The sequence below is a fragment of the Tachysurus vachellii genome, chromosome 10, assembly GCF_030014155.1.
Source record: "Tachysurus vachellii isolate PV-2020 chromosome 10, HZAU_Pvac_v1, whole genome shotgun sequence".
NCBI classification, from domain to species: Eukaryota; Metazoa; Chordata; class Actinopteri; order Siluriformes; family Bagridae; genus Tachysurus; species Tachysurus vachellii.
The window spans coordinates 19,637,260-19,649,706 of NC_083469.1; the positions used below are offsets into that span (position 1 = coordinate 19,637,260).

Below are 12,447 nucleotides of genomic sequence, written 5' to 3' on the forward strand. Positions count from 1 at the left end.
TGTTTACATTTGTTTCTATTACAGTCTAATTCTGATTATTTTTTATTCATCACATGATATACATATATAATTTTCCTTTTAAAAGCACAACACAAAATGAATGTTTCATTCATCTAAAGATCATTTTTAAAAACAAATTCAGAACCTTTAAATGATTTACTAAAACGTGAGAAATGACAAATAACAAAATTCAGATATTTATACTCTTGGATCATTTGTGTGATGGCCCCAAACTGTGGAACAATATTTAACGTTTAAAGAATTGCATAATTGTAAATTATTTATTAATTTATATATTAATTATATAAATTATACAGTGTCATAGGAAGTCTTTCTCTGTTGGCTTCCTCTGCTGTGTTCTCTACAGCCATGGTAATTAAATGTGCTTCTCTCTCTCTCTCTCTCTCTCTCTCTCTCTCTCTCTTTCTCTTTCCCATTTCCTCGTTTTTCAGCAGAAAATATATTTTACAGATAATTTCCTGTTTTTAAATGTTTGACATTGATTTTCACAGATTTAGTTGATAGTGGAGCTGCCCCTGCTGACACCCCAACTGCCTGACACCCCAACTGCGTGAAATACCAGCTGCCTGACACCCCAACTGCGTGAAACCCCAGCTGCCTGACACCCCAACTGCGTGAAACCCCAGCTGGCTGACACCCCAACTGCCTGACACCCCAACTGCCTGACACCCCAACTGCCTGACACCCCAACTGCATGAAACCCCAACTGCCTGAAACCCCAGCTGCGTGACACCCCAGCTGCCTGACACCCCAGCTGCCTGACACCCCAGCTGCCTGACACCCCAGCTGCCTGACACCCCAGCTGCCTGACACCCCAGCTGCATGACACCCCTACTGCCTGACACCCCAACTGCCTGACACCCCAACTGCCTGACACCCCAGCTGCCTGACACCCCAGCTGTGTGACACCCCAGCTGCCTAACACCCCAGCTGCTACACCCAGCTGTCTGACACCCCTAGCTGCGTGACACCCCACCTGCCTGACACCCCAACTGCCTGACACCCCAACTGCCTGACACCCCAGCTGCGTGACACCCCAACTGCCTGACACCCCAACTGCCTGACACCCCAACTGCCTGACACCCCAGCTGCCTGACACCCCAGCTGCCTGACACCCCAGCTGCCTGACACCCCAGCTGCCTGACACCCCAGCTGCCTGACACCCCAGCTGCGTGACACCCCAGCTGCCTGACACCCCAGCTGTGTGACACCCCAGCTGCCTAACACCCCAGCTGTGTGACACCCCAACTGTCTGACACCCCAACTGCCTGACACCCCAACTGCCTGACACCCCAGCTGCGTGAAACCCCAAATTCCTGGCACCCCAACTGCCTGTCACCCCAGCTGCGTGACACCCCAACTGCCTGACACCCCAGCTGCCTGACACCCCAGCTGCATGACACCCCAACTGCCTGACACCCCAGCTGCCTGACACCCCAGCTGCCTGACACCCCAACTGCGTGACACCCCAGCTGCCTGACACCCCATCTTCCTGGCCTGCCCTTTAGATACACCTCTACTGTGTAATTTGAGTAATACTTTCTTATCTGTGTAATAAGGAGGAGTCTTCATTGTACATTGCAGTACAAACCCTGAATAAATACATCCAGGGACAACAATCAATTGCGTATTATGTGTCATTATGTGTTAACGGTTTGTAAAACTGTTACTCAGATCAATAAAGAAGAAATATTTGTGACATGTAATCTTGGAAAAAGTATTATTCATAGGTAAATATTATATTATTATGAATATAATCTAATATAAGATATAGTTTTTCTAAACTTTCAGGATCCTAGAGATCTCTTGTATGATGACTCCAGTATGTAAAAACACTGATCACTTCTCTGTCCTTGCAGGCTGCTTTAATCAACCCATTCATAGATGTCCATAATTTTCTGTCCTTTTGAGTAATGAACCAGTATTTTATGGGATTAGTTTCCATTGATATACTGATGGTACCCAGTTATATATCTTTTCAAAACCAGATGAAATATCTAAATTGTATAAATCAACTGAGTCCATTAAAGAGATAAAAGACTCGATGAGCTGTAATTTTCTATTGTTAAATACTGGTAAGACAGAAATACTACTTATTGGCCCAAAAACCAGTACACAGAAGCTCTCACAATTCAACTTGTCATATCATATCGGCCATATTACAAAAACAGCCTTCTTCCACCTTAGAAATATTGCCAAGCTAAGAAACATCCTATCTGTATCTGATGCTGAGAAGCTAGTTCATGCATTCATGACCTCCAGACTGGACTATTGTAATGCGTTACTATGTAGTTGTCCTGCATCTTCAATAAATAGGCTACAGTTAGTCCACAATGCAGCTGCTAGAGTTCTTACCAGGACAAGAAAATATGATCATATAACCCCAATTTTATCATCTCTACACTGGCTATTTGTTAAGTTTAGAATTAATTACAAACTGCTGCTACTTACTTACAATGCTCTAAATGGTTTAGCTCCCATGTATCTAACTAGTCTTTTAACATGTTACAATCCTTCATGGTCTCTGAGATCACAAAACTCAGGACTTCTGGTAGTTCCCAGAATATCAAAATCTACTAAAGGCGTAGAGCGTTTTCTCTCAAGGTTTCTTCCTTTACCATCCAAGGGTTTTTTTCCTTGCCACAGTCGCTTCAGTCACCTCAGACTTGCTCATTATGGATACAACACATTCAAATATACCTAAAATTAATCCTGAATTTTTCTATAATAGTCATCTTTATATTCAAATTTTGTTTTATGTTTTAAGTTCTGTAAAGCTGATTTGAGACCATTTCAATTGTTAAAAGCGCTATACAAATAAACTTGCCCTTGAATTTGAATTTATTTTACCATAGCTTGTTAGCTTGAATAACTTGTTCTCTTTTCATAGACAATTATGTACACTTTCTCTTATCTCATTTTAGGGCTACACACTGCATAAAGGAGACTCTCAAATGAAGCTAGATTTATCCCTGTATAAGTGTCTGTTAGATACATTTTAACAGTACAAGTCTGATTAATAACCACAAAGAAATAAAAGGTGACATTCTTCACTTTTGCTTCGTTCTTTATTTACTGTTTTTGCAGGTCGAAGCTGCTCGATAAAACAACAGCAAAATGATTTTGAAATTAACAATTCAAATACCTTCAGGGGACGTTGTATTATAAAAAGCTGCTGCTCTTTTCTTCTGTCATTTTCTTGTAACCTTCTCGATTCTCTCACATGCTAAAGTAATTAAATAAGTAGCTATGTATAATGTAGTTCATTTTCTTCAGCAAACCACTGCTCATTCAAATTAAAACAGAATACTGAGTGGGTAGAATAATGAACATATTTGCTCAGATTTCTTAAATCACAACCAAAACCAGACCAATAATTCCATCTAAAACTCTGTCTATAAACAAGTAGCCATCAGATTCTTTAGAATTCGCCTCAGGCACCCAAAAGTAAAATAAACGTAATATCCAAATGCATTTTGTATCTACAAAGAGCGTTATAAGTCTTCTGTTTCCCTTTCTGTATTTCTTATACTAAAAGAACTCCAAGGCTCCCAGATTAAAACTGTAAGGTAAATTTCCATTACAGCAGGTCTGAGGACTTGAAGAACCATCCCACCCTCATACCACCACAGTGTTGCTGTAATTATAAAAAGTCTAATAACCTTTTCTTTTTTTACATCGTCTACATTTTACCCGCAGTAATCACAGTCAAATGGCTTTTACAAGGGCATTTGGTCACAGCAAATATATCCCCAAATCAAGCTTAAATACAGTGGAGTCGGCTTGATCGAAAAGGTTCCACTTTTGAGAGCAGAAAGTGCAGAGGAACGATGATGGACCATTTAGGCTTTGAGCTGAAACTGAATCGTTAACTTAGTAGTTGTGAATGTTGCAGCCAGGAAGTGTGCAAGCGTGACGCAGTTCATTAAAAAAGGTGGTGAAATGGTCAGGCAGTTACAGAAGCATGTGTGTTTAACAGATCAGACAGATTACTTAATGTCATCCCATCGTTTTGCCAGCAGATGGCGACAAAGGATTCTTGGATTTTTTTTAAATGATTTATTTATTACAATTTCTTTTACAGTCAGTGACCTGCATTTATGAGTACTGTGTGCATATTTACAAACCTCTTCACACAGTTAGCACAACAACGGTCTATGTGGACTGAAGCACCTTTCATTGACTTGCATTATGCAAAAGCATTAAATAACCTCAGCTTTCAAACTTCATGAATTCTTATATCATTCAAACTCACCATTCAACAAAACTAAACGTATCTACCGAACATTTTTCACGTTTTCATTCTGTTTTAAAAACTAATCAATATAACTAAAAAAGTCCAACAAATGTTCTTTATTATTATAAAAATATATTTATTTAAAGTTTTAATAAAATAAATAAACCAATAGACTAAAATAGCTAATAATAAAGTATATTAACTAATTAGAGGAGAAAGAGAGATTCTGGTGTGAATTCGATGAGGTGATTGAGAGCATTCCCACGGGTGAGAGAGTGGTGATAGGAGCGGATTTTAATGGACATGTTGGTGAGGGGAACACAGGTGATGAGGAGGTGATGGGCAAGTTTGGAGTTAAGGAAAGGAACCTTGAAGGACAGATGGTAGTAGACTTTGCTAAGAGGATGGACATGGCTGTGGTTAACACGTATTTTCAGAAGAGGGAGGAACATAGAGTGACTTACAAGAGTGGAGGTAGGAGAACACAGGTAGACTACATCCTTTGTAGAAGAGGCAATCTGAAAGAGATTAGTGACTGTAAAGTGGTAGTGGGAGAGAGTGTAGCCAGACAGCATAGGATGGTGGTGTGTAGGATGACTCTGATGGTCTGTAAGAGGAAGAGGTCAAAGATAGAGAAGAAAACTAAGTGGTGGAAGCTGAAAAAGGAGGAATGTTGTGAGGAATTTAGACAGAAGTTGAGGCAGGCTCTGGGTGGTCAGGTAGTGCTGCCGGATGACTGGGAAACTACAGCAGAAGTGATCAGGGAGACAGGGAGAAAGGTGCTGGGTGTGTCATCTGGAAGGAGGAAAGAAGATAAGGAGACTTGGTGGTGGAATGAGGAAGTTCAGGATAGTATACAGAGGAAGAGATTAGCCAAGAAGAAGTGGGATATGGACAGGACTGAAGAGAATAGACAGGAATACAAGGAGTTACAGCGCAGAGTGAAGAGGGAGGTGTCTAAGGCCAAGCAGAAGGCATATTATGAGTTGTACACTAGGTTAGACACTAGAGAAGGAGAGAAGGACTTGTACAGGTTAGCTAGACAGAGGGATCGAGATGGGAAGGATGTGCAGCAAGTTAGAATTATTAAGGATAGAGATGGAAGGGTGCTCACAAGTGAGGAGAGTGTACAGAGGAGATGGAAGGAATACTTTGAGGAGCTGATGAATGAGGAAAATCAGAGGGAAAAAAGAGTAGAAGGGGTGAACTCTGTGGAACAGGAAGTAGATAAGATTAGAAAGGATGAAGTCAGGAAGGCCTTGAAGAGGATGAAAAGTGGAAAGGCAGTTGGTCCTGACGACATCCCGGTAGAGGTCTGGAAGTGTCTAGGAGAGGCAGCAGTGGAATTTTTAACTAGTTTGTTCAACAGGGTATTAGAAAGTGAGAGGATGCCTGAGGAATGGAGAAGGAGTGTGTTAGTGCCGATCTTTAAGAATAAGGGTGACGTGCAGAGTTGCAGCAACTATAGGGGGATAAAGTTGATGAGCCATACAATGAAGTTGTGGGAAAGAGTAGTGGAAGCTAGGTTAAGGAAGGTGGTGGAAATTTGTGAGCAGCAGTATGGCTTCATGCCGAGAAAGAGCACAACAGATGCAATTTTTGCTCTGAGAATGTTGATGGAGAAGTATAGGGATGGTCAGAGGGAGTTGCACTGTGTGTTTGTAGACTTAGAGAAAGCGTATGACAGGGTGCCAAGAAAAGAGCTGTGGTACTGTATGAGGAAGTCAGGAGTAGCAGAGAAGTATGTCAGAGTGGTGCAGGACATGTATGAGAGGAGCAGGACAGTGGTGAGGTCTGCTGTAGGTCAGACAGAGGAGTTTACAGTGGAGGTGGGACTGCATCAGGGATCGGCTCTGAGCCCCTTCCTGTTTGCTATAGTGATGGACCAGTTGTCAGAGGAGGTCAGACAGGAGTCTCCTTGGACGATGATGTTTGCAGATGACATTGTGATCTGTAGTGAGAGCAGGGAGCAGGTGGAGGAAAACCTGGAGAGGTGGAGGTTTGCGCTGGAGAGAAGAGGAATGAAAGTCAGTCGTAGTAAGACTGAGTACATGTGTGTGAATGAAAGGGAGGGAAGTGGAATAGTAAGGTTTCAGGGTGAAGAGGTGAAGAAGGTACAGGAGTTTAAGTACTTGGGGTCAACAGTCCAGAGTAATGGAGAGAGTGGGAAAGAAGTAAAGAAGCGAGTGCAGGCAGGTTGGAGTGGGTGGAGAAAGGTGTCAGGAGTTCTGTGTGATAGGAAAATATCAGCAAGAATCAAGGGGAAGGTGTACAGGACAGTGGTGAGACCGGCCGTGCTGTATGGTTTAGAGACAGTGACACTGAAGAACAGACAGGAGTCAGAGCTTGAGGTAGCTGAACTGAAGATGTTGAGGTTCTCTTTGGGTGTGACAAGATTGGACAGGATTAGGAACGAGTACGTCAGAGGGACAGCCCATGTTGGACGTTTGGGGGACAAAGTTAGGGAGGCGAGATTAAGATGGTTTGGACATGTTCAGAGGAGGGAGAGTGAGTATATTGGTAGGAGAATGTTGGACATGGAGCTGCCAGGCAGGAGGCAAAGAGGAAGGCCAAAGAGGCAGTATATGGAAGTAATTAATGAGGATTTGAAGCTAGTGGGTGCAAGTGTTGAGGATGCAGAAGATAGGTGGAGAGAGATGATTCGCTGTGGCGACCCCTGAAGGGAAAAGCCGAAAGAAGAAGAAGATTAACTAATTAAGTAAGGACATTATTAATATATTAATATATAAGTGTAACTGAAATGTATTAAAGTGTATGTGTTACAAATGGAAACATAAAAAAATAATAATAATAATAATAACAATAATAATAATAATCTCCATCATCATCATCCTCGTTGTGACGTGAGGTCGCGAGCTTCCTGAACCTGTCCATCTTTGACGTCATCTGCGTGTTTGTTGTTGTATAATTGTTTATTTATATTTAAACTGGCTCCATAGTGATAGTTTAAATTAAAACACTGCTTGTTCGCCGATAAACATCGTCTCGATTATCAGCACTCTACAACTTCTGACACAACTGAACTCTACAACTTCTGACACAACTGAACTCTACAACTTCTGACACAACTGAACTCTACAACTTCTGACACAACTGAACTCTACATCTTCCGAAGACACGATGGCTGTAAGAGGATTTCTACCGGACCTGAAGAGCTGGACTGTAGGTGAGATCGCTCGTGCTGCGGGTCTCGTCGCTTTCTCTGCCGGTGCGGGTTACTGCATTTACCGCAGCCTACGGAGAGAAAGAGCTCCTCCGGACCGCACTCAGCCTTCTCACGGTAGGAGGAGCTTTATCCTACCATGTGACTTTAATGTTTCACTGGTTTTACAATAAATCCTGTTGATGTTACAGTGTTACAGTCTAATGTTATGTAGCTCACAAGCGACCTCGTCTATGTAGACAATTAGCCTCATGCTAGTTATCGTGCTAGCGAACTTGGCTACTTGTTTAAATTACACTATAAAATGCTTACAATTGGCTCAACAAGTTATTTTATTTCCATTATGAATTATTTTATGTATTTCATATCATATCTACTTGTCTGTTTTCTGTAGTTATTACACAATTTATTGGTAAATATAATCGTTAGCCTAATGTTAGCTAACCTGCTAGCGACCTTAGCGGTCAGTTTAAATTACATACTAAAATCCTGAAAGGAGTTGATGAACGTAGCTCACGAGACTTTAGTTTATTTCCACAATATAATATTCAAGCCCATTAAAAAGTGACTTTTCACAACCCTGACTACTGGATTTACACTAAATCCTACTTGGACTAGTGATTAGTCAGATCTAAAGGGCTTGGTTGTCTACCTAGAGAACTTCACTAATCATTTCATTTACACATCATAGTGAGTATAAAGGTAGTTAGTTTGCTGAACTCAGATTTAACAATTCAGGATGATTTTTTAACAGATTTGTGTGGTGGACAGGGGCAGGAGGTTTTAGAGGGTTTTATCATTTCACATCAAATGTACAGTGAATTTAAACAAGCTGACTACAAATGTTACAATTTGGCTGTTTCTTCATAAACTAATTATTAATACAATTCACAGGGTTTTTAACGTTTAAGCATTAATAGGAAACTTTGATATTGTGTAGTTAAGTTGTAATTCTCATTCACATAAAACTCAATGCAGAGCCTGTGGACGTGCTGAGGGAATCATTGGATACTCCCTCTCTCCTCCAGGTATGTATCAGGTCAATAGTAACATTTTAACACTGTTTGAAACGTGTAGGCCACGTTTGTCTAAGTGTGTGTGTGTGTGTGTGTGTGCGTCAAGGTCGTTGAGCCAATTCTGCAACTGCCGCCCACCGAACCTCAAGACGAACCTTCAGCCGTCATTCTGGTAAACAAATCTTTCATTTATTTGCTAAAGCAGATCACTGGATTTTACCAGGTTGCATTTTCTGTAAAGGATGTTAGTATGAATCTGCTATGATAAGCAGCTCTTATGATCTTCGTGCTCTACATATCACAGCCGCTCGATGCTGGTGAACCGAACAGCGCTTGCTGCGATGTTCGGTTCGTGTCTGCAGATTCCTCATCCTCCCAGTCTGAGGTATTCTACAGTTCTGCAGCTGAGATACAAACACACAAACACCCTTCGCTACAAGTTTTAATGTCTAGTTTTGTTTCACTATTTCTAGCCAGTGGACATCAGGAGAGTCATCCCCGGAATGATAAGGGGTCCAGAGAGTCGGCTCTGCGGGCTCGAAACCGTAGAGACGCACCACTCGATTCACAAAGTAAACTTTTCCTTTAGGGAATGAAGAATATTGAACAAATTAATATTTAGTGATGAAAATTGACATTTTTGATTTGACATGATTTTTAGAAGAGCACATTTGTGGTCATAGATCATGAATTTGGTCTAATTGACATTTGCAGGGATTCCCTTATTATACCAGATACGAGGAGAGATTCCCTGTCATTCAGCTAAGTGATTATTCATTGTGGCATCAAAAAATGTTATTAATTGCAGTGACTAAATTGAGTTTGTGTGTTTTAAGGTTGTTGAGCCACATCTTCATTTGCTGCCCAACGAACAACAAGAAGACCCATCAGCTGTTCTTCTGGTAACCAAAGCTTTCGTTTATTTACTAAACCCACTCACTGGATTTTACAAGGTTCTTTTTACTGAACAGAATATCAGTATGAACCTGCTATGATCAGAAGCACTTATGATCTTCCTGCTCTAATTTTCACAGCCACTCGATGCTGGTGAGCTGATCAGCGCTTGCCGAAACATTCAGTTCCTCTCTGCAGACACCTCCATCTCCCAGTCTGAGGTATTCTACAGTGTAGCAGCTATGATACAAACACACAAACACTCTTCTTTACAAGTTCTAATGTTTAGTTTTGTTTCTCTATCTCTAGTCAGTGAACATCAGGACATACCTCTTGTGGATGATAAGGGGCCCAGAGTGTCGTCTTTGCTGGTTTACAACCACAAAGACACAATCCATCAATCACATGGTAATCGCAGACCTAAGTACTCTGATGAAGAGAATTGACCTTGATGCATTTTAGATACGCACCTTTGTGAAATAGATCTTGAGTTTCGGCTGTTTGTCATTTGCAGGGATTCCCTTATCATACCACCACAGAGGATTGTTTCACTGGCATACAGGTAAGGGCTTATTTGTTGTGGCATCACAAAACTTTTGTTAATTGCAGTGATTAATTGTGTTCATTTTAAATTGTTCTCTTCAGGTTGAATCTGGGAGGGTTACAGAATTTATTTCCTGTAACCGAGTGGAGACCGACATCATCGTGCCAGGTTTTTATTATGTGGTAAGTTTATTGCACTTTCATAAAATGTGTATTGTTGTTAGTAACTTTTTGAATTTGTCTGCAGTGTCAATTTTTTTTTATTCAACAGCAAACCATTAAACAGGTGACCTGCACTTACCTGTTTGTGGGTAAAGATGGGCAAATGGACACCTCCACTTGGGAGAAGGAAGAGGTTCCCGTTCCATATGCGGTAATTCCATGTTTCACACCTGATGTGTATCTACATTTGCTGCTATTCACCTGAACGGGAGGCTGTAAAATCTACTGTGCAAGTTTTAACGATTCATTGATTTGGCTTGCAGGAGAGTGACGAGAGCTTTAACCCAGAGGAGATGGAGGTGCCCTTTATTTGGTATGAAACTCTTCACTGTTTAATGGTGTAATGTTGTATTGTGTGTTTAACATACACTAAGTATTTACATGTCCTGTTTCTTAGCTGCCATCTTTCAGACAGAGGGGTTACTGATGTCGGCCTGAAGCTGCCCGCTCTCCGTGAGGCGTTCGCTGTGAGTAAAACCTTTTTCCGGCTGCTGTTATTGCGCAGGTAAAGTCCACTCGGCTTTAATTTATATTGTGTGCTGTCTCATGTTCAGACCCTGCTTGCCAGCATCCACAACCAGAACTTCCTGTTCCTGGTGGGAAAGAAGATCGTCATGCGTCTGGCAGCGGCTAACATCCAGGTGACTTAAGGATGATGAAAGAGCGATTCGTTTTAGTGACGAAAATACTTTGTTACTCAGCCAATTGAAAACCATAGCCAGTGAGTCACAGACATGTTTTGTTTGTTTTAACAGGACGTGGTTGGGGTGAAGTTGGCCTACGAGGCCTTGATTCGATTCCTGAGGACGCCTTCTCATCAGGATTCGATTGAGGCAGAGATCTCCTCCTGTGTAAGCTAATAATTGCCTGTGTGAAGTGACATGTTTAAATATAGTAGATTTGTATAATATAGTAAACAGGACTCTAATATGTAATGCTAATTTCTTTTTGTAACTCTTCTCCTCTGTGCAGGTCCCCCACTACAACTTCCTGGATGTTTTTTTTGAGCTGATTCTGTTCCGCCATTTCAGAAGTGGCTCAACACTTGAGACAGTAAGTGACTGATCAGGAGATGTATAAATGATGTTGAATGTAAATTCAGAAGATGTAACCTTTAACCCTGATAGGACATGGCATTAATGAAGCTTGTTGTTTTCCTTTCCTAAAGTTTAATGGAGGATTCTTGGAGCGCCTGCTCGAGCTCATCAGCATGTGGGATGTGGACGTGTGGGAGCCTGCAGCAGAGCTGTACTTCACAGTGCTTATCGTAAGTGTTTGAATATCTTCTGATGCCACGATACACAAATTCTCAGGATTGTATCTTAAACTCAGTGACGCTGTGTTGGATGTGTGTGTGTGTGTAATTTGTCAACAGGATCACCTAACACAGCTTGCTGAAGTACTGTTCTCTCAGCCTCTGGAGCTGTACAGTGACCCAGCAGCCTTAGCCACCACGGTTCAGCATCTTCTCAAGAAGCACGTCCAGCAGATGATGGACACTTTGGAGAAGCTCTGAGCAATGTCTTTTGTTTATCGCTTTATATTTTCTTCTTCTGATTCGTTTTATGTTCGTTCTTTTCCCTCACTTCTTTCCCTACATTGCTCAAGCTCTCCACAGGTAAGTATGAATTCATTTTATTTCTATTTTTGATTAAGATTTTAAAAATCACTTTTCTTTCCTATAGGTTTGTACAGTCAACCCCAGGACTGAAGACGGGCTTAACCCTAGGATCCCTCATCCCTTAATAATTATCCCATATTAATCTATCCCTCTATTCCTGTCCCACTCCCCTATTCCTATAGATACTAAATAGGTTAATAGATTTTTTTGTAAATAAACTTATTGTTATATAGTGCTTATATTATTTAATAAATGTTTACATTTGTTTCTATTACAGTCTAATTCGGATTATTTTTTATTCATCACATGATATACATATATAATTTTCCTTTTAAAAGCACAACACAAAATGAATGTTTCATTCATCTAAAGATCATTTTTAAAAACAAATTCAGAACCTTTAAATGATTTACTAAAACGTGAGAAATGACAAATAACAAAATTCAGATATTTATACTCTTGGATCATTTGTGTGATGGCCCCAAACTGTGGAACAATATTTAACGTTTAAAGAATTGCATAATTGTAAATTATTTATTAATTTATATATTAATTATATAAATTATACAGTGTCATAGGAAGTCTTTCTCTGTTCGCTTCCTCTGCTGTGTTCTCTACAGCCATGGTAATTAAATGTGCTTCTCTCTCTCTCTCTCTCTCTCTCTCTCTCTCTCCCATTTCCTCGTTTTTCAGCAGAAAATATATTTTA

General features: G+C 40.8%; 1 protein-coding gene across 2 annotated transcripts; it reads left to right on the top strand.

Annotated features, from left to right (window-relative positions):
* The first annotated feature begins 7,382 nt into the window (after positions 1-7,382).
* On the top strand, positions 7,383-11,990 carry LOC132852178 (uncharacterized). Of its 2 annotated transcripts, XM_060879253.1 has the most exons (18): positions 7,383-7,559; positions 8,421-8,470; positions 8,565-8,630; positions 8,763-8,843; positions 8,932-9,030; positions 9,295-9,360; positions 9,493-9,573; positions 9,662-9,760; positions 9,867-9,914; positions 9,998-10,078; positions 10,167-10,268; positions 10,381-10,430; positions 10,515-10,584; positions 10,672-10,758; positions 10,873-10,968; positions 11,090-11,170; positions 11,286-11,384; positions 11,493-11,990. In XM_060879253.1, exons 1-18 carry the CDS (start codon positions 7,400-7,402, stop codon positions 11,631-11,633), a joined length of 1,557 nt encoding a protein of 518 aa, XP_060735236.1. In that variant the 5' UTR covers positions 7,383-7,399; the 3' UTR covers positions 11,634-11,990. The 2 variants fall into 2 exon arrangements, with proteins under 2 accessions (XP_060735236.1, XP_060735237.1); XM_060879254.1 differs by having other exon boundaries at positions 7,488-8,132; positions 8,565-8,843; positions 11,493-11,989.
* Positions 11,991-12,447: the final 457 nt, after the last annotated feature.